We start from the raw sequence: 27365 nt of genomic DNA, 5'->3' as shown, positions 1-27365 counted from the left end.
GAGCACAGAGTCAGCCCAGTGGATTCTGGGTTCATCCTGGTTGGCTCCTTGCCAACTGTGAGAGCGTACACTTAAGAAATAATAACTATTTTCCCCAAGACCAGTTTCCTCCATACAGAAGGGGAACCAGCATGACAGTAGGTCTCTGGTCAATTGTGGCACTTTCATGAGTAGTAGTCAGTGGATGCTGAGAAAGTAAATGTTCTGATGCATCCATGCTGACAAGTTTTACAGTGGTGTTCAAAGGGCACCCCGGCTTAGCCATTCCAACCTTGACCTCCAGTAGAGTCCCTGGTCGCCTGTATGACGCATTCAATGCTGCATCATAAAGTCAGCTCCTTATTCCATAGCTCTGCTCAACGTAGGCTGTGTTCTGAGAACATCAGAGAGGCTAGCCAGGAGTAGTGGCGCACTCTTGGAATGCCTTGGGGGACCGAGGACAGGGAATCACACCATTGAGGTTAGCCTAGGCTGCGTGGTGTTATAGGTAGCCTGGAATGTATAGCAGACCCCCAACTTAAAAAAATTTAATGAGGCTAAGCTATGCTGTTTACGTGAGGGGCATGAAATGCACTTTTCAATGTGATTGTATCGGCCTATAACTCTATCATAAGTTCGTGAGGTTTTGTTGTCAAGGATTCAGCCTTTGCCTGGGGCCTAGTGATTTCATGATCCCACCTTCCCCCCTTTTTCAATTTAGTTTTCTCTCATATATTACATCCTGGCCACAGTTTCTTCTCCCTTTTCTTCCCCCCCCCCCCCCACCTCCCCTTTTCCCAGATCCACACACCACCTTCACCCTCTCAGAAAAGAGCAGGTCTTCCAGGGACATCAACCAAATACAGCATAATAACAAGCTACAATGAGACCAGGCACATATTCTCACATCAAGGCTGGATGAGGCAACCCAGTAGGAGGAAATGGGTCCCAAAGGCAGGCAAAAGACTCAGGGACAGCCTCTGGTCCCACTGTTAGGAGTCCCACAAGAACTCCAGGTTACATGACCATAACACACATGCAGAGGACCTAGATTAGATTCATACGGGCTCCTTGATGTCTGTGAGTCCACTTGAGTCTAGGTTAGTCGATTCTGGGGGTGTTCTTGGGGTGTCCTTGATCCCTCTGGCTCCTTATCCTTCCTCTCCCTCCTCTGTAGGACTCCCCAAGCTCCGCCTAATATTTACCTATGCTCCCATCGGTTGCCTACGTCTCGCTGGTCTCTCTGATAACGATTATGCTAGGCAGCAGTCACAGTTCAACCTGCAGGCATGGCCAACTGTAGGTCAGAGGTTTTGTGGCTGGGGTGGTATCCAGGTCCCTCTACTTGAGGCCTTGCCTGGTTCCGGAAGAGCACCATAAACCCATCTTTTTTGTTCACTTCTTAAATCCTAACAAGATGCAGGAGGAAAACCAATGATATGAACCTACATCTGTGTCTCGTATTTTTTTAAAAAATACATATTTAAGAATTACTGAATACCAGCTGTATGCCAGGCAGCCATGGACTTGCCATGGGGAGGCCTAATATTTTAGTTTAGTGGTAAAATCTCTCCCATAGGCTTGTTTGTTTAAACACTTGTTCCCAAGCTGGTAGCATTGTCTTGGGGAGATAACGGAACCTTTTGGAAGTAGTGTCCAGCTGATAGATGTGGACCACTGTGAAGTAGGCCTTGAGTGTTAAAGCCTAGCCTTGATTTTAGTCTCCTGCAGCTTCCTGGTCTGTTGATTTGTACCACAGGCCCCTGCTGCCACAAAACCAAACTGCTTCAGCCATCATCCCTTCAGCCCCATAAGGGACTGTCTCCTGAACCGTGAGCTCTAATAAATACCTCATAAGTTGGTCCTGCCAGATATTTGATCACAGCAGGGTCAAAGTAACTAGTGTATTAGACAAGTCCCTCTTGTGAGGGGACAGCAACAGAGTGACACATCTGACCCTCTTACCCCTAAAAACTGGTCACAAAGGCTGGGGTCAGGCTGGATGGTGGGTTCAAAAATCAAAGACATCAACAATATAATTCCTCCAATTCAACCCCCCACCTTACTATATCAGGTTTCGCTGGCTACACCTTCTCAATCCTTATTTATTCAGTGAACTTCATCAACTACTGTCCTGTGTCACCGTGGGTACTTGATAGTCACTAAAAGTAAAAGAACTGGCATGTGCCTTCAATGGAGGTTACCCCAGGCTATCCCTGCCAAGAAGGCTGTTGGTATGGCTGCAAGGTTCCCAGGAGCAGTGTCATGGGCTGATAAGCTTCTCCCATATGCCTGCTCAAAGCCAACTGGGAAGGATTTCACCCTGCCCCTCAGCGGTTTAAGCAGATTCGACTTAGCAAAGCCGAAATCGACGGAATGAGAAGTTGGAGGCCAGCCGCCTACATTCCCGGAGCCTGAGTACTATTGCTTTTGCTGGCTCCAAGCCACTGGGAATATCACCAGACAGACTCATTAAGCAAGAAAGGTTCTGTGGAAATGACAAAAATCATAGCACCCCAGATACCCCAGCGTGAGATTAAAAGCCGAAAGGAGGGTTAAGCTTCCTATTATTAAGTGGCATTATGACAGTTTAGGAGAAAGGAGCTTTACAGCTGTCTGAGTTGATGGTGGCCCTGCTGTGGGGGTGTCTGTGTGAATGGTAAGAACTCGCCTCCTGTGCTGGGCGGAAGATGGAGAGTGGGGAGCGGGAAGTAAGCCTGCACTAAGGACTACAGGAGCGGTGGGCGGAGAGGACAGTTGTTGACAGGAACGCAAGCACCTGAAACCTGCCTGGAAGCTGAAGGCGGACAGTGATGTAGGTTGGAGAGGACACCGCATGGTAAGAATATCCACGTTAGTTTCTGCACCACTCCATATTCACCAGCCTTGTAGCTTTAGTCCTTGGATGGTGAATACACACCACACTGGGCCAGCACCCGGAAAGTCTCTCTGTCTAGCCAGGCTGCTCTCAAACTACCTGCCCTCCTGCCTCTGCCTCCTATGCGATGGGATTATAGGTATGTTCCCTCATACTTGGTGGCAGCATTTTATTTAGAAATAATTTTATACATGTAGAGAGGATTTACAAAAAAACAGATGTACGTACACACACACACACACACACACACACACACACACACACACACACAAAGCCAGCATGGTATGCTTACCAAAAGTTTAAAACAAAAAAATAGCAGTTCCACTTTATATTTCATGGAATAGAGTTCAGACTTTGAGGATCACGTTTTCACCTATGGCCTTTTTTCTATTTCAGGTTCCCACACAGTACTGGGTTGACATGTCTCCTTGTTCTCCACAATAGCTACTCTTCCCTCTAGCCCATCTCTATGTCCCTCCTTTATCCATTCTCTCCCTCGCTTTCCCTCATCTCTCCAAACCTCCCTTACCTCAGCCAAACCATTTACTCTGGGGCCTGTGTTTCCCAAGGACTTGCCTGTGTTTCTTCCTAAAGTCTACAGCTGGGTCTGCCTCCCCTACCTCCCCTGCCTCCCCTGCCTCCCCTGCCTCTCTCCTCCCTCTCACCTGCCTCTCCCCTCCTTTTCCTGCCTCCTGTGCCTCTCCCCTGCCTCCTCTTCCTCCTCTACCTTCCCTGCCTCTCCCCTGCCACCCCTGCCTCTCCCCTGCCTTTCCCCTGCCTCCTCTGCCTCCCCTTCCTCCTCTGCCTTACCTCTTTCTCCCCTGCCTCTCCCCTCCCTGTCCCCTGACCCCAGATTCCAGCGCAGAGCCTAACAGGAAGTGAACTTCCAGTGGCTGGCAGCTCTAATAGATACCTGACCAGCCTCTGACTGCACAGAAGCACTGATCCTCATGCACTTTCATTGTGGTTAGCATAAAATATGGCTAATGTTTATTATTAACCCTAAAATTATTATGGCTGTATTATCTAACCCACTATCACAATCAGTAAAGACACAGACACCTGATAGATTTTAGAACAGCCTTAATTCCCCTGGGGCATGGCAGATACTACCTCCTGAGCTGTCCTTACCTCCCAAGCCCCCATATTATGGCATCTGCTCTACTAATTTCTATCTGGGCTACTGCCCATCCATAATTCCAAAATACTCATGAATTCTGGCCTGCTTTCCTCCATCCATGCTGATCAGGCCATGTGTTTCTCTCCACGCTAACCCATGGTGGTGGTGATTCTGCTTTCTTCTGTCTCCAATACCTGTCTGCTTTCTCCTTCCCAAGATCCTCCTCTCCCAAAGCCCTGGAACCTTCACTGTGACTACCTTTTCCTCCGGCCTTGCCCAGGTATAGGCTTTTGATTGGTCAAGCAGGAATAATTTCCTAGGCAAGGTTTACACAACAAGGACAAATATAAGTGAAGATGTGCTGCTCCGGGGCAGAAACTAGATCTTGAGAGCCAATAATTAGCATCAGAATACAGGTCACCAGACCAACCTCAAGAGCTTTCTCTAGCTCTGCAGTCTTCTAAACTGCGGAAGAAGTAGTGAGAGCACCAGGCCTAATTTCTCTGCTCTTCCTTCATTAAAAAAAAAGGGTGTTGTGCCTAGAAAGTGACTGGCAGGCGCGCTGCAGACACCTGTGTGTCCCACTGCTCTTTTGCTCTTTTAGGGGGCAACAAACATTCCTATTTATATTTAAAGTGCCTGGGAACCAAAGGATCAATACTGTTCTTTCTGAGCAAAGAGATTGCCGTGAGCTGGCCCCTTTCTGCAGTGTGTGGCCCCCCAGGTAGCCATGGCTCCCTCTGGGAACATATTCACAGTGGGTCCAAAGAGGGGGGGGAAATAACCTGTTCTGAGTGTACAGAAAAGCACTTACGCCTTTATTCAGTGAAAGGTCTCCGCTGCTTACCCTGTGATCTTGCTAAAACTCTGCTCTGTAGAGACTTCCAGAGAATGAGCAAGAAGGCCCGCAGGAAGGCAGAGGCTCCTGGGAGGGATCGTTTAAGGGACTGACCCTCTCAGAAAGTTTAAGATGGAGACACAAATGTCACTGTGAAAGGGATGCGGGCTGAGATGAGGAGGAGGCTTCTGGAGCCTTGAGCCAGTAGGGACACAGGTAGACATTCTCAGTTCATATGGCCATCCCAACAGCTATGTCCCTGAGAATACTAACTTGTGAAATTTGCTTACTCATAAAAATCCTTCCTTATTGCTGGAATATTTGCAGTGTTGTCAGACAATATAATTTTTTCACGAGGTAAAGTGAATTTTTTTTTTTTTTTGTAAAGTGAATTTAAGTGAGAATACTAACCGTGTTTGTGCTGCCCAGAAAGCACCTGACAGGGTTTATCTTAGGAACAAGCATTCAAAAGTTCATAAAAGAATTAGCTAATTGCCCCCTGTGCAGAAGACCCTCAATGCTTAAGGTTCCTTATCAGTGTAAGAGGGTACAGCTAAAAAGAAGTGACGCTGTTAATAAGACTCAGGAGAAAGGGGGAGTGATGGTTAGTGGGAGTAATATAGGCTATTACATTCAGTCAGCTTTAGTTTGTTTTAATTCAGTTTTGTTGTTGGCTTAAACCTCCCCCCCCCCCCCCGCCCCCTGCAGAATTCTGACAGTGACCCATAAGCAAATTTGGTTTTCTCACACTTGACCATATGGAAATGCATAACTGGGTTGCTATGTCTTACAATGTTCTCTCAGTTTGGAGTGATCTCTTTAGGTCAGCGGTTTTCAACCTGTGGGTTGTGAGCCCAGATGGTAGCTGGAGCCTCACTCCTGCACACAGGCGTTGTCTTCCTAGAGTAACGAAACCAGAGGCCACACTGCAACAGAAACTGTAATTAGAAGCTGTGTTTTACCCTTGAAGAACCAGAGGCTCAGAGAGGTTAGGCAAACTTCCCCAGTTACACAGCTAATACGATTGTTTGTTTTCACAAGCAGTTGAGGAAATGTTGAACAAGGGCAGGAGAACACTCTTGCGCTGGCTGGGGAGATGACTGAGTCAGCATCTCCTTGCAACCAAAAGGCAATCAGTATGATCCCCAGAGCCCACACACACAAAGCTAAGGTTGATGATATGTGCTTATATTCTCAGCCAAGACATGTAGAGCCCCTAAGGCTTGCTGGCTAGCCCCAAGCCAATAAGAAACCTTTCCCAAAAATAAAGCTGATGATATCCTTGAGGAAAGGCATTCAAGAGTGTCACCTGAGTGCTACACATATGTGCACACACATGTTCATCCATCCACATATGTGCATACCCACACACATGTGGACGTACATATACATATGAACACACATAATGAACAGGCACATGTGCATATACACACAGATGGATTTCAAGTGTAGCAAGGAGGTCAGGAATTCTCTTCTATAAAAGGTGAGAGGATATGTTTTAGGGTGTGTGAACCTTGGGCTCTCTGTCTCTGCTCCTTAATTCTGCAGCCAGTGGAAACACACATGAGCGATGTGCCTGCATTCCAATGAGACTTTGTTCCCATAAGAAGCAGAGGGTTGCTGGATCTGTCTTCGGTCTATGTTCTATCTGTCTCTGGGTTACTAAAAAGCACACAAACAAAAGCAGGAGGACTGGGAGAGGCTGACGGATGAAACCATTGCGTGCTTAATAGAAAGTGATTGAATCAAGGGAGATATGATGTGTCTAAGTGTCTTTGAGAATCTAAGGCGGGGGTAACTGGGAGCCACAGGAGGTGTGAATGCAAAGTATCGCCTTAAATGAGGTCTAAAGATGAGGAGTCATGGCTTAAGGAAGAAGCACAGGACGGAAGTGTTCCAAGATGCAATATTGGTTTGTTCAAATGCCCCATGGTTAAAGAGACTATGACTCTTTGCAAGGAGTGAAATCAGGCCTTTGGGCAAAGGGAGAGCACAGAAACCAGCCCAGATATTGTTGTTGTGGTGGTGGTGGTTGTTGTTACTGTTGTTTTTCAAGATGGGGTTTCTTTGTGTAACCCTGGCTGTCCTGGACTGGCTTTGTAGACCAAGCTGGTCTCACACTCACAGAAATCCACCTGCCTCTGCCTCCTGAGTGCTGGGATTAAAGACGTGTGCCACCATGCAGACCTTCAACGCAGATCTTACGCTGGGTAAATCCAAGGAATAAGAAGGCATTCTCACCCCCAAGAAACAAGGAGAACCTCAGTTTTCATGGCAAGCTGTGTGAGAGCCCTACCTAATAATCCCACCGTCCCCCGCCAGAGAAAAGAACAGCCTCCAGCATTTCGTTGCAGCCAGATCTAGTCTCCAGACCCCGGACTAGCCCCTCATTCTCAGCTTGCCATTCTAATGCAGGTCCCCTTTCCCACACCTGCAAACAGAGGCTCACATCACCTTCTTCATTGGTGGCCATGGCTTCAGCACAGTTTTCTTAGCTTTCTTCTCCTCCCCCTCCCCCGCCTCCGGATCCCCCACTAACTTTGTAAAACTTGCAAGTTAAATTTTTCAAAGACTGTTTCTGACAAAGCAGTGGGAATTAGATTTGGTGAAGCCCTTCATAAAAAATTGAAGACATGCTATATTAACATACATTGATTTATTCATAGTGTTTCATTACAAGTAAGTGAAGATCCTGTAATACCAGGAAAGGTTAGGAGAGCAGGGGAGCGTGGTATATTATATTGACAGCTCCGTAGAAATTGAGTCGCTTTTGGATTGAATTTGGAGCATGGGAAGGAGCTGGATAGTAAATAAGGCATGAGCTCTCACTGCCAGTGTCTGTGTATCAGTGGGGTTGCCACCAGCCCAGGCAGGGTCACTAGGACCGATTTTTGAGAAAATACAGAGCCATATCCCCTCCACTGGTGTACTGGGGTCCCTGGCCCCAGGCATACCTCTGAGCATCTCCCTCTTCTGTTGCTAGGAAACGGGAATCCAGCTGTATACTTTCCCCTCGATTTGCCCTCTTCTTTGTAGTGACCTTGGACTTCTCTCTGTGTGAGCCTTTCCCCACCTCAGGCCCTTGCCAGCCTGTTGTTGCTGCCTGCAACCTACAGGGCTTTTCATCTGCTCCAACTCCATCCCAGCCTTCGGGTTTGGGTCTCTTCTCTCCCAAGTCCCTTCCCAGAGCACTGCATCTTGCTTCGAAGTTGCTCAGATACAGCCTCTAAGCTACTGATTAGATGCTGAGCAAATGACTGCAAAATGTAAGAAACACCCGTTTAAGAGAAAAGGAAAAAAAGCAAAACAGATGATGGAAAATAGAAAGTAAGGTAGCTAGTAAATGTGTGTGCGTGTGTACGTGTGCGTGTGCGTGTGTGTGTGTGTGTGTGTGCGTGTGTATGTGTTTCTTTTCTGATCTAGTTGAGGAAGGGTCTCTTGTTTCTGCTGCTCCACCTCATACTTCTAGCTAATAGTTTGGTGAGATTCCTGCTTCTGCTTTCCAGCTTGCCATGGAAATACTATAATAGAGACGCACATCATCACGTCCACTTCTTGGTGGCTTCTAGGCATCAAACTTGGCCTGCATGGCTAATACTTTTGCCCTCTGAGCCATCCAACTAGCCCTTAATAAAAATATTTCTTAATGTAAAAAGGTAGATTTTAAAAACTAAAGAATGCTCTGTATCAGCAGCTGCAGTTGCCTGCTTGAGACTTGTACAAGATCAAGCCAGTCATGCTTCCAGCATGGTACAGTGGGGCTCATGAGCTGTTGAAAACTGATGGCTTCTGGAGAAGGAGACAGGGTCTTCTTTAGAGGTGTGGCCTCTGGAAGATCATTTATGCTTCAGTGGGTTGCCCCACACCTATGAGTATATGGTTTGCACAAACTTGACACAGTGGAGCTGAACAGCACTTGTTGGTCTTACAGAAGACCTCAGTTCAATTCCTAGCTCCCATACCAGGCAGCTCACAATCTTCATCAACTCCAATTCCAGGAGACTCAAAGCTCTCTTCTAGTCTCTGTGGGTACCAGGCATGCACATGATGCCCATATGTACATGCAGGCAAGCATCCATAATATAAAATAAAAATAAAATAACAAATCTTCTTTCACAAAGTTGGGAGGAGGTGGGGTTGGATCTGGCAGGAGGTAGGGGGACAAGTAGGGATTGAATATGATCCAAATACTCTGAATGCAATTAATAAAAATATTATGCTAGCAGAATCCTGTGTAGCCTACTCTAAGAGCTGTGTGATTCAAGCCCGTGGCACTTTCACTACCATACATGGAGGACAGCATGTAGTGCTGTTACCATTAGTTACTTTGATAGCAAGGCAGATGCAGAAATTGAGGAGGACTTCAAGACTTAAATACTCAGGCAGTTCTGTGACATCTACTTTGGGACCAGTGGACTCAGCCACTGCAGAATAAAGAAGGGCGAGATTGTTGTCAACTCATAAACTAAATGTTGTGGAGCATGGTCCTCATATTAACATCTGCTTGCAGTGGATTAGAAAACACTACCCTGAGACCCCATCACAGAAAGACTGGAAAGTACTAATTGAGTGCAAGTCATTACGAGATGAGCATCTCAAGAAAGTAATTATCCTGGTTCCTCCAACAAGATGTGGCCAAAGGCTACTGGTGTGTAGGATAGAATACATGGTCTGAATCCTTTCTCATGCCTGCAGCATCCATGTATGTGTATAGGCTAGCCATCCTGGGTATTGGGGTGTATGTGCATATAGAGGTCTGAGTTTGGTCCTTGGAATCCTTTTTGATGATTTTCCTACCTTATTAATTAAGGCAGGTTCTCTGCATCCAACCCAGAGCTTGATAGTATAGGTAGGGTCACTCCTAGAATTACAAGGGTACCACTATGCCCATGTGGTATCTACATGGGTTCTGGGCATCTGAGCTCCAGCTGCCTGACTTGCGAGCAATCCCCAGCCTATGATCTGCACTTGTCACATTAGAGTTACTTTGCTTGGGAAAGGGCTAGTCCAACTGACTTGTGTTTAGATACATACCGGATCTCTCAGATTTAAAGCAAGTTATAGAATATGAACTATCTCATTAAATGTTTAGGTATTGATAGCAGAGAAAGTGATAATACTGTGGGATGCATTGGGTACCACACATTATATTAGTAAAGATAAATTCGCCTTATTGTTACTACAGTTTATTTTTACTAATGAGTTTTCTTCTTTGACAATTTTATACACGTGTACAAAACTTCGACTGCCACTCACTCTGTCATGTTCCTCCCACCCTTTTTAGCCTCTACTTTCCTACTAATCTCTTTCCAAAATTCATGTCTTTTATGTCCCCCTGCATTTAGGTTGGCCCATTAGTATGATCCTGGGTTCAGAACACACACGAGCCTGTTGGACTCACTACTGAGTTCTCCACTAGCTATTAACCCTTCCCCTCACGTAGTCTCTTAGTTCCAGTAATTGAGGAGTAAGTGGCAAGGCCCCATGAGCCACTCCTTGGTTCATAGCTGACTGTTGGCTGGGGGCATTCTTTTGTAGATCTTTCTAATAACCTCCTTAGGAGGTGGTATGACTCTTGTTTGGGACTAAGCCCTTAGCCTTAACTTATTCTTAGCATCCTGCCCAGCCACAAGTTCTGACTACACTGCTACTCGCTGTAAAGATAGGCTTCTCTACCCAGATCTAGCCAATGGACAGGACATTCTCCACAGTTGAGTGGAGAGTGGGGTGTGACTTTTACACGTACTCTGGTGCCTCATATTTGACCACGTCCCCTTGATGGGGAGGCCCGGTGGCACTCAGAGGAAGGATAGCAGGCTACCAAGAAGAGACTTGATACCCTATGAGCATATACAGGGGGAGGCGGTCCCCCTCAGTCACAGTCATAGGGGAGGGGAGTAAGGGGAAAATGGGAGGGAGGGAGGAATGGGAGGATACAAGGGATGGGATAACCATTGAGATGTAATATGAATAAATTAATAAAATAAAATTTTAAAAAAAGATAGACTTCTCTAATTAAGGCTAGGAGTATCCTTTGTAGATATAAACATGGATGTATGGAAGGTAGCTTGATGTTATGTCAGTTTAGTTAAGCAACAATGTAGTAGTTTCCCCTACTGGGGCTTAAGGCTTCCTCAGACATAAGTGCTTGACTGGGCGTACAATACCAGGAATGAATTCTGTCATGGAGTGGGCCTCAAATGCAAGCAAAGAGTACTTGGTTACTCATATAACATTCATACCATTGTTGTACCACTGGGCACATCTTGCCTGGCAGGTTGGTAATGTAGTTTATTGAGTTCACAGGTGGGTAAAACCGTTAATGCCTTATTCCATGCAACAGCCTGAAGCACTGTTTGACAGGATGGCGGAAAGTATCCAGCAGGGAGGACGCTTCTAGCTCAACTCTAGTTTGATTTCTCTATACATTCAAGGTGTCTGGTATCTTCAGGAACAGAGTCTCCCTAGCCAACAGCCACAGAAGCACCCCACAGATAGTACTGGAAATTGTTAGAAGCCCATTGCTTGTAGGAATGACATTATTTACCCATGGGATGCAACTGCTATCAAATTCTTTTATGTTTAATAAATTGGATCACAAGAAACCAACGGTATCAGGCTTCTTAGATGGTGTTTCATGTTCCCTTCATTTTTGTTAACCCCTCCCTATCCTCCCATTCCCCATCTTCGATTGCTCTTCCTCATTAAACCGTTCCACCTCCAGCATCCTCCCTACCCACCCACATTTTACCTATATGCTACTGTCTCCCCTCCTTTGGGGGTAACTCCCCAACAACTGCCCTCACTTTTAAACTCAGGAAGCTGGAGGAGTCTAGGAAACTTAAGATGGCATGCTCTGATTGTGTTAGACATGGCTGTTCCACGGGCTCGTCAGGAGAAAACTCAGGGCCGTGGTTGTCTGTACTCTGGATAGTACCAAGCAGCTCTGTAAACATGCTGGCCTAGCTTGCCTCTCTTCTCCTCCCTGCCCCTGCTGCCCCTCCCCGATGAGCTCCCTTAGTGACTGAGTAGGACACTGATGTGCTTGCTTATCACTCTGTCACACAGATTAACTACAAAGCTGTTGGCTCACTGGATCCAAGTGCTGACCTGTCCAGCCAGAGGGGGAAAGTGTTCAAACTCCGGAATGAAACCCACCACCTCTTTGTGGGTCTGTACCCTGGGACTACTTACTCCTTCACCATCAAGGCCAGCACAGCCAAGGGCTTTGGACCTCCAGTCACCACCCGGATTGCCACCAAGATTTCAGGTATCTCTTTTAGAAAGAAAAAAAAAGTGAGGTGGGGATACAGTCCTGTACACACACACACACACACACACACACACACACACACACACACACACACATATATATAATACACATACAATTAGTTTGTAAATTTATTTTTCAAATTGAATACTTTATAGTATAAGACACCCACAGCACTGGCTCTCGTGATGGTATCTGATGAAGGAATGAAAGAATAAATGACCAAGGTTCAGTAGCCCAAGACTGCACACTGTCTCTACCAGTAGGGTGCACCAAATTGCCTGAGAGCATTAAAACAGAACTATCGCAGAATGCTTATTTACAGCTTCCATATTTTGGAATATCTATTAAATTTGGCTTGTGTGCATATGTATTTTGCATGTGGTTTTGCAAAAAAGCCATGATTTTTTTGCAGCTTAATGTTTCCACTTATCCTTATCCCATAAGTATTTCCCACACTGCTCCATTGCTTTCGTTATATTGTTCTGTCAACTGGATGGACGTAATTTAATTAAACAGTCCCTTGTGGTTGAATATATTTGGTGTTTCTATGTTTTTATAAAATAGCGCTTCAATAAACAAGTCACAAAATAAAGTTTAAATCGTTGATTGGGATTATAACTTTAGGATTAAACTCAGAAACTGAAAAAAAAAAAAAAGAACTAAAAGAGATGTGGGGTTTAATAGCTCATAATACAAATGGCTAAATTACCCTTTCAAAGGATTAGATTTAGTCACACTCCTGTGGAGGGGAGACGGTCTTATGAAAAAAAAGAAAAGGGGAACTAATTCATCTTTCTTTTAATTTGCATCTAAATGTGTTTAACAGGGTTGACTCTGTTTTCACATCTATATAAAGTAGTTATATATCCCAATATTCTCTCTCTTTTTTTTTTTTTTTTTTCCTGGATGAAAGAGGCACTTTTGTTTGATGATCATGCTCTATTCCTCTTCGGACTATTGTACCAGGGGAGAAGGAGATGGGAAGTTGAGGCCTTCTTACTGAAGGCCTCAGATACTGAAGGTCTCACTCACTACTTCTGTTCAGCCAAGATGGGATCAAGGGGGAGTGTGGAGGGCCGTGTGGCACCCATGCCTGATCACCTCCAATTTTTCTTTCTGGCCCAGCTCCATCGATGGCTGAATATGATGCAGACACCCCGCTCAATGAAACAGACACAACGATCACGGTGATGCTCAAACCAGCGCAGTCCCGGGGAGCCCCTGTCAGGTGAGGAGCTATGGCCTGTGGCTTTCCGCTCTATACTTCACACATCTCCAGTTGACGCACATGACTACCCATGTGCCTAGATGAGATAAGCCAGAAGCCATATTTTTTCTGTAACGAAGATGGTCAGCAACTCTAAGCCAAATTCAGAAGGAGGTGCTGATTCAGGATCTTCTCTCTCCACAGTGAGCGTCAGTTCAGAGTGAACATCCTGGTAGGGACCTGAAATGCTCAGGGAAAGAAATTCCTGGAGCATAATTAAGAAAATTTTAGTTCATTGGTGAAAAACCTAGACAGTCCCTTTGCAAAATTGCCTGACTCACTCCCATAGTAGACAGATGGACAGACAGGCAGACAGAAAGACAGACTTTTTGTATTCTCCAAAGAATCTGATCACACATTTCAAATAGATGAGCCTTAGGGGCTGGTTCAGTCCAGAGCTACGAGGTGTTAAAAGTCCCACAGGGCCATGCCTTGAGGGTTCCATTCCTTATTTTAATGAGAGTTTGTTTGGGGCTCATATGGGCACTCAGGTACCAAGAACATCTCATTAAGTAAGTTGACTTGGGCAAATTGACGGCTATCAGAATAGGTTGGCATTTATTTCAGACAAGATCCCCTTTGTACATGGCAACAATGTTGACTGCTGCGATGCCGGGCCTCAGCACTTCAGTCCATCAAAACAAGTAGAATGTTAAATTGAACTTCCAGATTGGCTGAGTTCAGTGCAACAACCAGGTCCCTTAAATACAGTGAATGGGGTGCAGGGCTATAGACAACAATGAGTCAGCAAGTATACATCCTCAGTAGTTTCAGTACTTGGGGCAATGGTACCAAACTAGTCATAGGTCCAAAGAAAACTAAGCAACAGGAGTACAGCATGATTGCAATGCTATGCAGCCTTATGGAACTCTTCCCACAGGCTTATAAACACTCGGGGAAAGCTCCCAGAGAAGCTGACATTGAGTTGTACAAGGCTTAACTTGTCGCTAGGGTCCAGTACGGACCAGGACAAGAGCGGCTTGTTAAGAGGAAAACAGTTAAGTTTGCTTCAAGCTGAAGAGCAAGGTCAGAGTGGCGAGATGGAAAGGGAGCCAGGGGTCTGTCTGAGAGGCTCAGCCTGATTGGAGAGCCATGGGGATCTGGTAAGGAACGGCTTTTAGCAGCATCACCTTGCGTGCCCCTGCAGCCCGGGAGACCAGTCAAGAAGGAGGCGTTTGAGATGTATAGCCCTGATCTTCATTTACAGCCCTCACTCCACTCTACCCAGAAAACATAGTGATGGGGCCAAGAGAATGAAGCAAGAAAACACAGAAGTTCTTGCCTTGTCTGAAGACTAGATGATTACAGGCCAGGGAATGTGCTGGGCTGATGCTTGTGGGCCTCTCACTACAGCGTGTCAAAACTGGTCCTTTTTCTGATAATCCAAAGCAGATGTTGGCATTTCAAACTGAGATACTCATGCCTTGATCTCCCTCCAGCCGCTCTGGTACAGCATTCTCATTAAACTTTCCAAGTATGCTGTGAGATGGCATCTTCATTTTCAGATGAGAAAGCCCAGATGCAGAAGTGAGGTAAAGGGGTTTTAAAAGAGCCACATCATATTGCTCTGTGTCCATCACCTACATAACACCCTCCTGTCTGCTCATCAAATTTCTGTAAAGCTCCCCCAGGTCTTAAGATATGGAAACTGAGACAAACAGATGCTAATGAGTTGACTTAGACTATGAAACAAGTAGCCAGGCAAGACTGAAGCCCAGTTCGGACCCTAGCCCCACTTTCATTTTACCGAAGCATGCCATTTTACTAGGAGGATGGTATGCATGACATGGTTTGCTGGCATTTTCATCTTGAAACATGGAAGGAAATGTCACGGCTCAAAGGGGAAACAGTTGTTGTCTGGAAATCTCCACCTGCTTTCTTCCTCAAGGCCCTGGTTCACTGAGCGTGGGAGTACACTCTGTCTCTGGAATTCTTTTAAGACCCGTGCCTGGGCATTGACCAAGAAGGGGAAGAGACTAAGAAACAACATAGAGAAGTCCTTTCGGGGCAACTGCTGTGAGAGCAGAGACACTACTGTATATTCCAGTTACAGTAACTTGTCTCCCCTGGGCGTAGTTCTGAGCAGGAGGATCTGCGTCTTGGAGGCAGCTGGACCCTATAGATATTTATTGAGCATTTTCTATGTGCTAGGAAGCGAGCTACACAATTTAGGTATAGCATGAGGCAAGAAACGCTCACTCTGCCTGCCCGAGGCTTATCATTTTGCAAGTATGCCATAAAATAGGTCAGGGGGTGTGACAATAAGCAAATAAGTAAGCAAATGAAGCCACAAAACAAGTCAAAGGATGTAGTGAACTGACTATACAGATTGAGAGGAACTATGGGTGTGATGGAGAGATGAGTTCTGTGTGGGAAAGCAGGAACTGAGCTACTGTAGCCTGAGAACTGGGAGCAAGGTAAGAAAACGTGGATGCTCTACAACCTGGGACACCCACCACCACCACCACCACAAGCTGCTTGCTTCAGGCATTTGGCCAAAGATGCCTTGCATTATATTTTAAAGTTGGTGAGAGAAGACATCCTAATACCTGATAGCATAGTACAGTAACTGCAGTGGACAACAGTCTATAACACATTTCACATAACTGGAAAAATGTCAAAGGTGCCAAAATGTAGAACTGACATGTTTCAGAAGCCTGATTGTTCTAACTCAATCATGATATGTGGTGTGTTCAGTTATGGAATTATCCTCTGTACACAATGAATAAGTACAAATGTTATATGTCAATTAAAAAAAAAAAAACAAGTGTGTTTAAGAAAATGCTTTGATCTGGCAAGATGGCTTAGTGGGTAAAGGTCCTTGACATCAAACCCAATGAGTTCAATTCCTGGGAATCCACGTGGTGGATGGAAAGACCTTGTACCTGCAAGTCATCCCTGACCTTCAAACTTATGTGTCCCTCTCTCCACCCACAAATCAAGAAATATAAATATAATATTTAAATATATAATAGTTATACTCTAAAATATGTAATATATAAAAAGACTTCACTATTGATAATATTTTCACTTCTGTTGCATGTCCTGACTCTGAGTTTTCTAGTGGATCAGTTGGCTGGGAAATAGCATCTCTAGTTCAGAGAGAGACATTCAAGTCTGAGATATTAAATGATTGGGTCAAGATCTTGGCAGATGAAGCCAATTTAAGGAAAGAAAGGTTTATTTCAGTTCACAGGTCAAGGATACAGACAGCCCAGCATGTCAGCAATGTCATTGGTGATGGGACATTGAGGCAGCTGGTCATGTTGTATCCAGTCAGGAGGCAACGAGTAATGAACTGTGGTGCCCATTTCACTTTCTCTTCTTTGTTCAATCCGAGACTACATACAGCCTGTGGAACAGTGCTGCCCAGATTTACAGCTCAGTCAACACATTCTAGAGACTCCTGTTACAGAGAGATCTGTCATCGGGTCATCCTAGATCCTGTCTGGTTGTTGCGTTATTGTCAGTCAGATAGGTAGTTAACCATAGACCAGGCTCTGAGGTCATTGCTGCTCCAGTTGTTCCGGCTTCCAGTCCCACTGTGTCAGGGAAAGCTGGAAGGATTTTGTGGGGGGAGTGCTATATAGTGAGACTTTTTGCCATTCAGGGCATGGCATTGTGTGTGTGTGGGGGGCATCATCTAACTCTGGATTGTGTGGGCCCAGCCTGTAACCGGTTCCATCGATTCATACCTAAGGCCCCTAGGCAGCCTTTTCTTCCTCCAACCCTCAGTGCCTAGTAGCTGACAGGGCCAAATTTCAGGCTCCCACTCCTTGGAAGCCTCCCAGCTTTGACTCCCTCTACTAGGGCTGAGAATTCAGAGCAAGAGAGAGGGAGCACTGAGGAGCTGACAGCAGGAGGCTCCTGCGACCTCACCCTCCAGCCAAACCAACTCGGCAGCTTGGCCTATTTTTCTAATACTCCACAATGGAGATTTATTGCTTTTGTATTGCTCTCCTCGGGCCTTCAAAGATTTATTGGTTTTTAAGTGACAGAATCCCAGAATTGCTTAAAAGATCAATCAAATGGTGACGAGAATCTAATATTCAGCTCTGACTCGAACACGCTGAACCTGCTTCCCCCACGCCCCACCTGTCATGCTGATGTATCTGTGGTAACCTTCATAAGAAAGTAACTTGGCCATGAATTAATCACCCATAATGCAGTCCCCGCAGTGAGGCTGGGGGCTCTGCAGCAAAATCTCTGGGACATACTCCCCCATCTGCAGCCGACTTTCTTGCAAGTATCCTTTTCCCTCCTCTCCTCTCTTACCCCAGTCACTTGCACTGTCCCTTGATTTGCAGATCAGCCCTGGACAAAGACTGTGTCTCCAGCCCCATTTTCCTGGGCAGCCAGGGTGCCCTTGGTGGTATGTCTATAAAGAGGTTCCCTCCCCCTCCCCCTCCCCCTCCCCCAGCCCCTCCCCTCCCCTCCCCTCCCCTCTCTCTCGTCAACCCCCACCAAACTGGAGTGGTCCTTGGGAAGCACAAATTGGATCAAGTTAGCCTCCCTGCTTAAAATTCTTAAATGGGTCACTGGTTTTCTATTGCATTAAGTTCAAGCTTCTTAGCATGAAATTCAAGGCCTGTCAGCATCTGCTCTTAACCTTATTTCTAGTTTCATTTAAATTCACTCTGCCCCTTTGCTAGGTTTTACTCAACGGTGACCTGTATGACTCCTTCCTGGCTCTTCCCTGAGCTTTTAGTTGTGTTATGCATGTGTTTGTAAGCTTTCTTTCTTTAGGTTTTTTTTAATTTTAATTAATTTATTCAGATTACAACTCAATTGTTATCCCTTCACTTCTATCCTCCCATTCCTCCCTCCCTCCCGCTTTCACCTCCCCTAGGTCTAAGACCAAGGGGGACTTTGCCTCTACTATATGGACATAGGCTATCAAGTCTCATCTTGGTAGCCTGCTTATTCTTTCTCTGAGTGCCACCAGGCCTCCCCACCAAGGGGAAGTGGTCAAATATGGGGCACCAGAGTTCATGTCAGAGTCAGTCCCAGCTCCCCACATAACTGTAGAGAATGTCCTGTCGATTGAGTAGATGAGAGTAGAGGTTCGATGTTTACTACTTGGATTGTCCTTGGTTAGTGCAATAGTTTGAGCAGACACCACCTGGGCCCCAATGTTCTTCTTGTAGGTTTCTAGGACCCTCTGGGTCCTTCTATTTCCCCATCTCCTGTATTGTTTGTTGTTTTCTTACTTTAGATTCCCTTGTCTTGACCCCAAGACAATTGAAGACGCTACCGGATCTCCTTCTATTGGAATAATGTTTTATTAGTGATAGCCCATAGGAGATGCCAGCAAATAAAACACAAAAGCAAAGCAAACGAAGGAAACCCCAACAAGTAGTTTCTAAAGTGTGTGATTATTTAATTCAACAAATTTGTCATGTTTACCTTGTGGAATCCAGATGCTGAGGCTGCACATTTCTTCAGTTCCCTTCAGTTATCTGGCAGCTCTTTCTCTAACAGGAAGAATGCCCTCCTTTGTGAGATGTCTGGTAGGATCACCACTGACCACACGCGACTGTCAAGCACTTGATGCGTTCCTTCTATTACAGAGGAACTGACTTATTTTATGATGGTCACTCTTGATCAGTGTGATAGTTCAACACAGGCACAGTGCGCACTGATCAAAGCTAACCTCCTTTTGTTTACCCTTCACATGTAACCTCTAGTTACCACTATTCTTTGTTCATGCAAACTTTGCTTGGTGTCTAAATATGAGCGAGAACGTTCAGCCCATGCCTTTCTGTGTCGGGCACATTTCATCTGGCGTAAATTTCTCCAGTTCCATTCATTTTCCTGCAAATGACAGGATTTCATCTTTCTTTATGGCTGAGTGGTTCTCCGTTGGGTAAATATACTGCATTTTCTTCATCCACTCTTCTGCTGGTGGGCACCTGGGCTGATTCTGTGTCATTCCTGTTGGCAATGTATCCTGAAGTGGGATAACTGTGTCATAGACTGGAGTTGACTGTATTTTCCTTTGTGTTTCTTTTACTCCATCTCCATGCCAGCATTAGTTTTCATTTTGATAACAACCATTCTAAGTTAAGTGAGGTATACCTCTCCGTTGTTCTGTTTTGCATGTCTCTGGTGACTAGTGATAGCAAGAATTCTAAACACATTTATTGGCCATTCATCTGTCTTTTGGGGGGAGGTGGATATTGCAACCAAATGTGAAAATATTAAAAGTGGTGATGAAGAGGTATGGGTGACTAGGGGTTCTCTTGAGAGATCAACACACAGGCATCCAGCATGCATCTCCCGGGCATGGAAGCCGGAGAGCTTCCTGGAGGTAGTGCTGCCTAATTGAGGGCTCTGGGATGAGTGGTATTTAATGGAAGAGAGGATTGTGACTAAGATAAATCAATGCATGAGAAAGTCCAAGCAGAGAAGGCACACAGGGTGTTCTAGGAGCCCCAAGTAGTCTAGTGACTAGGGGCGGAGATGAGGCAAGAAAAGGATGGCAGACAGGGTCTAGAGCAAGAAGGCCTTTGCTCTGAGTTTGGACTTTGTCATGGGACATGGGAGGGATGTTCAGCAGATGCCCACAGTTTGTTCTCCGTGTGATTGGCTCCCATTCGTGCTGCTACGCAGGCGTGCCATTACCTTTCCAGCATCCGGGTCAGCTGCCACATCCCAGACAGCGAATGCAGAATGCACCGTCACTTCCACTGATGCACTCTGCCTTCACCACTCTTTTGTGAGGACTTGTGGGTGGAGTCTGTGACAGTTTCTACAACTCCTTGGGGACAGGATCTAGTCCCAGAACACACCTACAACATGAGACTCATATGTTCTTCCTACCTCATCTACCTCCCCAGTTGGACACAGGATAGCAGGAAATGCTCCTAGACTTAGGCTTAGCTTTATCTAGCAGCTTCCCTGGGTTGTTTTGGACCAGAACCTGCTTCTGTGATCCTCGAGTTGCCTGTTGATAAGTGAGAACATATGTGTATATAATGTCATATGTAATATATATTTATATATAAAATCCACTCAGCTTTGAAAGTTACATAATATGGGTTTAGGACAACTGGCAGCTTCCAGTCAGACTGTTTAAGGAGGAGATGCTACACACATACACGTTCTAGGTGCTCACAGGCAGGTTTATCTTCTGAGCCTTCTGCAAGCTGATGCCCATATACTGCATGTGTTGTGACCCTCAGGTGAGGTTGGGTAGCAATGTAGGTAGTCTGGGAACCCAATAGGCTCAAAGACAGGTTGGAACCTGGTGGGTGGGACAGGGGCATCCTGAGTACTTCTCAGGGACCGTCTACGAGATAAGTTAGGACTTGTGACCTGTTATTATGGCATCTGTAGCCATGGCACAGCTCTAACCTATAGAATCAGATGTCCAAGGCTGAACACCAGAAGTTAGTGTGTTCTACTCCCAGAGGTCACAGCACATTATGTTCACTCTCTGATGAGAATCTGTGGGGCTCATGCAATTGACAGGAGCATCTAGTTATGGCTGCATGTTCTGAAATGCTTGGTGATTAGTTGCAGCGCAAATTGGAGACCCGGCCAACTTTTAAGGAAAGAAAAAACTTTACTGGGGGAAAAATAGAAAAGTATTGCCAAATTTCCTCCAGGATTCCTTTAATAACAGCAAAGCCCTGAGTGGGAGCACACAGAACAATCACAGAAGGGTTTTGCTGGTCCGTGGAGCTGCAGAGAGCAAAATTGGAATCATTACCATCTGATTCTCAGACACCCGCATATGATTGTGTCCAATTAGGAAGAAGAAATGAAAATTTAGAGGATTTATTAGCATGGGGCAGCCTGAGGAGTTGGTGAGTCTCAGTTCACATGGAGACGGATGAGAAACAGCAATTGCAACCATTCCCTAAGCCTTGTTTATTTGGTTCAATCCCCCCAGTTCTCTGGGCCACCATTGCTGGGGACTAAATACGAAGAGTTCCCTGTGCCCTGCTTTGCGGGGAGCATGCGGTGGAGATGAGAGGTATTTCGTATAACCGTAAGAAGATTTAGCTCTGTAAGTAACTAGCACTGCTTGTATCCATGCCCAAAAGCATGCTGGGAGTGTATCACATGGGATTAAGAAATATGAGGAGCTAGACACAAGAAGAAACAATGGAAATAATGGGATGCACACTGTTGTATTTTTTCTTTCCACCGCCTAAGTATGCCACTAATGGAATATACCACTTTAATTAGACATGGAACCACCCAAGGAGACAAGGGTCAGTCTTGTATCCAAGCACAGAACTACAGGCAGACAGATAATTCAGTCTTGCTACAAAAGCAAATAAACAAAAGAGCAAAGTGTATGAGGCTGAGGATATGCCGATTTGCTTCACTAAGGCAGTCTTTTGTCCATCTCTCATCATCTTGTTTTCTATATATTTATCTCATAGCACAGCGTATAACTTGGGTATACATGATAAAGTTTATCCGTTTAAGAAAAGAAAGGTTTTACATGTAATCACCAGAGAAGAAAGGTGGCTTGCACTCGCTTCAGCTAACCCCAGCTGCACTGCAGCATTCCCTCTATAAACCATCTGTACCCACCTTTCCCCTCACCCTGGTAGCTCAGCAATGCAGTTTACCAAGAGTTGGCTCTGGTGTAGGGATTTTGGATTATGTTACTTGGGCTCAAACCAGGGAGAAAAAACAGGTGTTTGGAGAAGAAGATTTTTAAATGGAGCAGTCGATGGAACAAGAAGAGTGGGGGTATTCTATTTTGGACTGTCTGCCATCTGGGGAAATGGAGACTGGGACTGTTGTTGCCACCAGGGAGAGGACAGTGTGGTTGCCATGTTCACCTCCTACCACAGAGGCTATTTTAACTCTAAATGGCTGTGGTGTTGGAGAGGCATCTGAGCAGAGGTTTGCATTTGCAAACTCCGGCATCTCTGTGGTGTCTGAAAATCCAGTGGAGAGGATGGCCACATCCAAGGAGACTGTGGAGACGAGGAGCAGGACAGAACTCTGTGATGCTCTGCCAAAGGGGCATCTCAGAGGATAGAGAAGGCCAGGTTTGCAAAGAAAAAAAAACCCAGGTCAGTATGACTGTATTTTAACTTTCTTTGTAAAACAAGAACTTTGAAAAAACAGTGATTACTAGAAGAAGAAAAAATAAAACCAGGAAAAAATGATCAGCATTTTTACTTCAGCCTCTAATAGAAAATAAGAGTGTTGGAAGGATGGCTCAGTGGTAGAGCATAAACTGTTCATGCAAAGAACTGGAGTTTGATTACCAGCACTCATGTCAGGCAGGTCCCAGCTGATTATAACTTCAAATCCCGAGGGAGCAGACACCTCTGCTGTCCGTGGGCACCTGCACTCCCGCGCGCATCCTCACGCACAGACATACTCATGGTTTTTTTTTTTAAGTGGAAAGAAAACGAGACACACAAATTAACCCCGGACTATAGGAAAATGAAGACAAGACGATGCAGTTAGCCAAAGAGCCTGGACTTGAACCATCTGGGCTAAGCTTGCTTAAAATAATGTGAGCGTCGGGGCTCAGCAGCCAACAGCTTACACTGCTCCGGCAGTGATTCAGGGTTCAGTTCACAGCACCCACATTGTGTAGCTCACAAGTGCTTATAGTTCCAGCTGCAGGAGATTCTGGCCTCCACATCACCCACTGGAAAATGTACAAACACACGCAGACACAATGAACTATAAGAAATTTTATATATATATATATTAGATGTGCATGTAGAAGAGATGCTGAGAGGTGGCAGACCTCACTGTTGTCAAAGAATCTGTGTAAGGGGAAGAGACAGGATAAAAAGGCAGGGAGTGATGGTCCATGAATGAGATGCTAAGAGGTAGGCCATTGTAATACAGTCCTGCAAGGTAAATATGCTTGTGGACACCAGATGACCAGAACCACCTGCACACAGCTGCTGGGTGTGTGGCAATGGAGAGTTTTAAAGTCAGATATATAAGGGAGCAATGGGCCATGGAAATGACGGGAGGGCTGTCTAAGTAGGTGTGGTTACCCTCTCACGCAGGGGAACTCATGAAACCTTTGCAAGAACAGCAATGGCTGCAAGATGCCTCCTCCACATTCTTACCTCTCTCCAACTTTCACTTCCTGCCGACCTCTACTTTTCAGTAGTGTCCTGGGCCCCAGGACAATTTGCACCACCACTCCATCTCACATTTTGAGCAACTGACAGATAACCAAGGAACCAAGGGCTCACTGTCCCTGTCTCAACTGCCTAACAGTCAGATTTTTCAAGTCCACCTCCATCTACTGCATTTCCATATCCTGGTCTATTGCTGGCTTTTTTTTTTTTTTTTTTTTAGCTAGCATATGCGTTTGTGCAACCATAGCATCCAAGGAGGCTTGTTTTTCTTTAAAAAAAAAAAAAAAAAAAAAAAAAAAAGAGCATTCTGTACAATGTCTGCTCTAACTGCCTGAAGCTGGTCAGAGAATTGATTCCTCACAGTGGCAGTAAGAAAGGGGATCTGGAAAACCCTGGAGTTTTGGTAGGGATGGAGGAGCATAAAGATTATAGGTTGTGTGGCTTGGAAGAAGAACTTTATGCTTAACGCACCTCCCCCACAACCAAGCAACTTGCCCTTTTCTGACCTGGCTACAGCTGCTTGGGTTTTGCTGTTCGAAGCGTTCCACTTGGGTGGTGACTTGGGAAGACATTTTTAAAAGCTGACAAAATCAGGGAGAAAGTGGCCAGTTTAAGAGAATGATTCAAGATCGTGACTTTAGACCTGAATTGTTTAATCCTGTAGCAGCCCCCTGTATGTGGGTATTTAAATTAAATATGCAAAAATAAAACAATAGCTCAGTTTCATTAGCCACATTTAAAGTGTCTAGGGCCCATAGGTAGTATTGGATACCATATTAACCAATATTTCCCCCATAGTAGAAAATTGTGTCTTCTGGCATGCTGGAACCTACAAGGGTTGATGAGAAGAGGTCATGGTTTCATATCAGATTGTTGATGCAGCTTTTTAAGGCTAGAAGTGAAATCTGGAGAGCCTTCCATGTGGGACGGGCAGGATGATGATCAGGGCTCAGAGACAGGCATAGGACAGTAAGTTCCTGAAGATCCTGAAGGAGACTGGCCCCTGCAGTCGAGTGACTTGCTGCTGAGACCCTGCCCTACTGAGACAGAGCTTCAGAATACCACCGTGTTACCTGCTCCAGGCACAACGCCTTCCTAGGAATAATTGTTTAGGTTCTAACCCTGTTCTCAAATGGTTCTCAACCTAAAGCGGTTCTCAACCTGTGGGTTCCAACTCCTTTGGGGGGGGTGGGGCGTCAAACAACTTTTTCACAGGGGTCACGTATCATATATCCTGCATGTTAGATATTTATGATTCCTAACAGTAGCAAAATTACAATCATGAAGTAGCAACGAAAATAATGTAATGGTTGGTGGGGGTTCACCACACCATGAGGCACCGTATTAAAGGGTCACAGCCTCAGGAAAGGTTGAGAGCCGCTGGTATAGGACATGGTTCATCCCAATATGGTTTATACTCTTGTTAAGCTTGCTGTTACCTGGAGAGCTAGTACAGTTGAAGATCCCTCACCATGTCCAGGGATGAAACAGCGGAGCCCAAGAGTCTGCCTTTAGGTTATACTCCCAGGGGACGCTGACCCTGCTGGGCCATACTTGAGTACCAGTGATTTAGCCAATGCGCGGTCCAGTTGGAGAAAGGAGATTCTGTGGCTAATCAGGTAGGCTTTCTATGGTGCTGATGGTTGCTCCTGGCTCTGCTGTGGGAAGCAGCTGTTTTATATTCCACTGGGATACCACCCTGGCTGGTTTTGCAGATTTGAGAGCCCCGTGTCTCTTTGACAGTGTATTTCAGCATTCGGATAGCAGTGTTCGCTCATAAGAGCTGGTCGAGAATCTGCCAGTGTATTCCTCTATTCCTGTCCACACGGGGGCTAAAAACACATCCCTACTCTCTGATGATGCTGACAATGGCTGGTGTCTGAAATAATTCCTGTTGTGTTGGCGCATGCTGATGGTGTCTGAATATATTGGCTCTATGCAGATGTTGGGGCGTAGGTAGAAGAGGAATGTGTGGTGAAGCCGAACGTCAGACTCGGAGCAAATCTGTATTCTTTTGCAGAAGGCTAGAGCAGCCTGGGAGAAACAAATCCATTCCCAACTTTCACTCTATAAAAAGTTCTATATTTTCTCAGGTCAGACAAAATAGATCGAGTGCCAAAATGCTGCGGCAGAATGGGTGCATCACTCAGCTGGGTTCGCATCTGAATGCGTCGTCCCCCTCGGGCCAGTTTTGATTATGTTCTTTTTCCTTTTATTGCAGTCAGCAAATCTGAATTTGCTATTGTGAGGAGAGTAGGAAGACGAGGGGAAAAAGGAAGGGTTTTAACCTTCAGAAAGTTCAGAGGTTCTGTCTGAATAAGCACAAAAACTTTCAGTGTACCTCTGAAGTCCTTGCATTGGCAGAACTGTTCAGACTCCCAGGAGACATACCTTGTGCACAGGATCTGGGCCTTGCTTTGTGCCCAAAAGGCAGAGCTGGGATTATGAGTAACATAGCTAAAGGTGGGAGAGGGATAGGTGGGGGGGGGGATGGGTACCCGTCCAGGATAAGTGTTAGTCTATTATTCACATTTTTTGTTTGTTTGTTTGTTTCATTTCAAAGCCATCTGCTTCCCACAGCTCCCAGGTTACAGCACCTCTGCCAGGACACCCTGTTCCTCCTTAATTGAATCTTTTTCCCAAGGATGATTGTCTAAAACCCTTTCCATGGGTGACATATTTGTAAAGTCATGGAAGGAGTGGAAAGATGGGGATACAGATGTGTACATAGATATGGGCCTGATGGTCAAAGACAGTGCGTGTTCTGTGACAGATCCACATGCCCTAAGTCAGGAGAGCTCTCTTTGGCCTCTGCAGCTTACAAGTGGCTCCTTTAAAATTGGTGCTGTCTCCCCATCAGGGACCCGTGGAGCTGGGAGTGTGAAAGGAAACAATCATTTCCATTCAGGTTTGAGCAATGTGTTTCCCGGGCTTAATTATACCACAGGTATATAAATTACAGAAACACGTTAATGCTCCCATGATTAAAATTATAGAGTGCCTAATTGAAAAAGCATAAACTGAATTGAAGAATTCCTAATTATAGTTTGCTTTGAGGTGTTAATTTCCTCCATAACGAATGCGTAATTTCTTGGAACCTAAAAGGGTGGCCTCTGCATTGGCACCAAGGCTCCAGAAAGATGGAGAAGGGCTGTCTGTCATTGCTCATAGTGCAGGAAGCTCACATGGGGAGCATGGTTGAGATGCGGACTCCAGGGAGCCTTGTTAAGGAGCTTGAGAAGGAGATTGGGGTGGTAGAGACCTTATGCCAAGGCTCTGCCTGGTAGGACCAAGGCAAATGAGGAAGCTTAGATGGGGAAACAGTTCTCTATCCCCAAAGTCTATATCTTGTTCCCCGTTGGTTTTGGTGAAAGTTTGTGTCCACACGTTTTGATCTAGGATTCTCAGTATTACCTGGGGACTTATTAAAAATCAAATGTTTGAGGGTCCAAGGAAATGACTCAGTAGGTAAAGTGCATACTGCGCAAGCGTGAGAACCTGAGTTCAGGTCCCTAGCACCCATTAAAAAAAAATGCGATGACACACTGCTGTAACCTGTGACCTCACTGATGTCTTAGGCAGAGACCGGAGGATACATGGGGCTTGCTCACAACACAATCTAGTAGAATCCAGGAGCTCGCAGTTCAGTGAGAGGAGTATTACTCGAAGAAGAAGAAGAAGAAGAAGAAGAAGAAGAAGAAGAAGAAGAAGAAGAAGAAGAAGAAGAAGAAGGGAAAGGAAGGAAAGGAAAGGAAAGAAAGGAAAGGAAAGGAAAGAGAAAGGAAAGAGAAAAGAGAGAGAAAAGAGAGAAAGAGAAAAGAGAGAGAAAAGAGAGAAAGAGAAAAGAGAGAAAGAAAAAAGAGAGAAAGAGAAAAGAGAGAAAGAGAAAAGAGAGAAAGAGGAAGGAAACAAGTATAAGTTTGACAGA

At 45.4% G+C, this 27365-nt stretch overlaps 1 protein-coding gene across 1 annotated transcript in view; it reads left to right on the top strand.

The window, feature by feature from the left end:
* Window positions 1-27365, top strand: part of Ptprt (protein tyrosine phosphatase receptor type T) — a 1134114-nt gene that overhangs the window by 850888 nt on the left and 255861 nt on the right. Inside the window, exons 10-11 of the mRNA XM_051143721.1 lie at window positions 11884-12085; window positions 13214-13316. Coding sequence (XP_050999678.1) covers window positions 11884-12085; window positions 13214-13316 — 305 coding nt within the window. The remainder of the gene's footprint in view (window positions 1-11883; window positions 12086-13213; window positions 13317-27365) is intronic.

Source organism: Acomys russatus, chromosome 4, assembly GCF_903995435.1.
Source record: "Acomys russatus chromosome 4, mAcoRus1.1, whole genome shotgun sequence".
Taxonomy (NCBI): Eukaryota; Metazoa; Chordata; class Mammalia; order Rodentia; family Muridae; genus Acomys; species Acomys russatus.
This window is presented reverse-complemented; position numbering and strand designations above follow the sequence as displayed.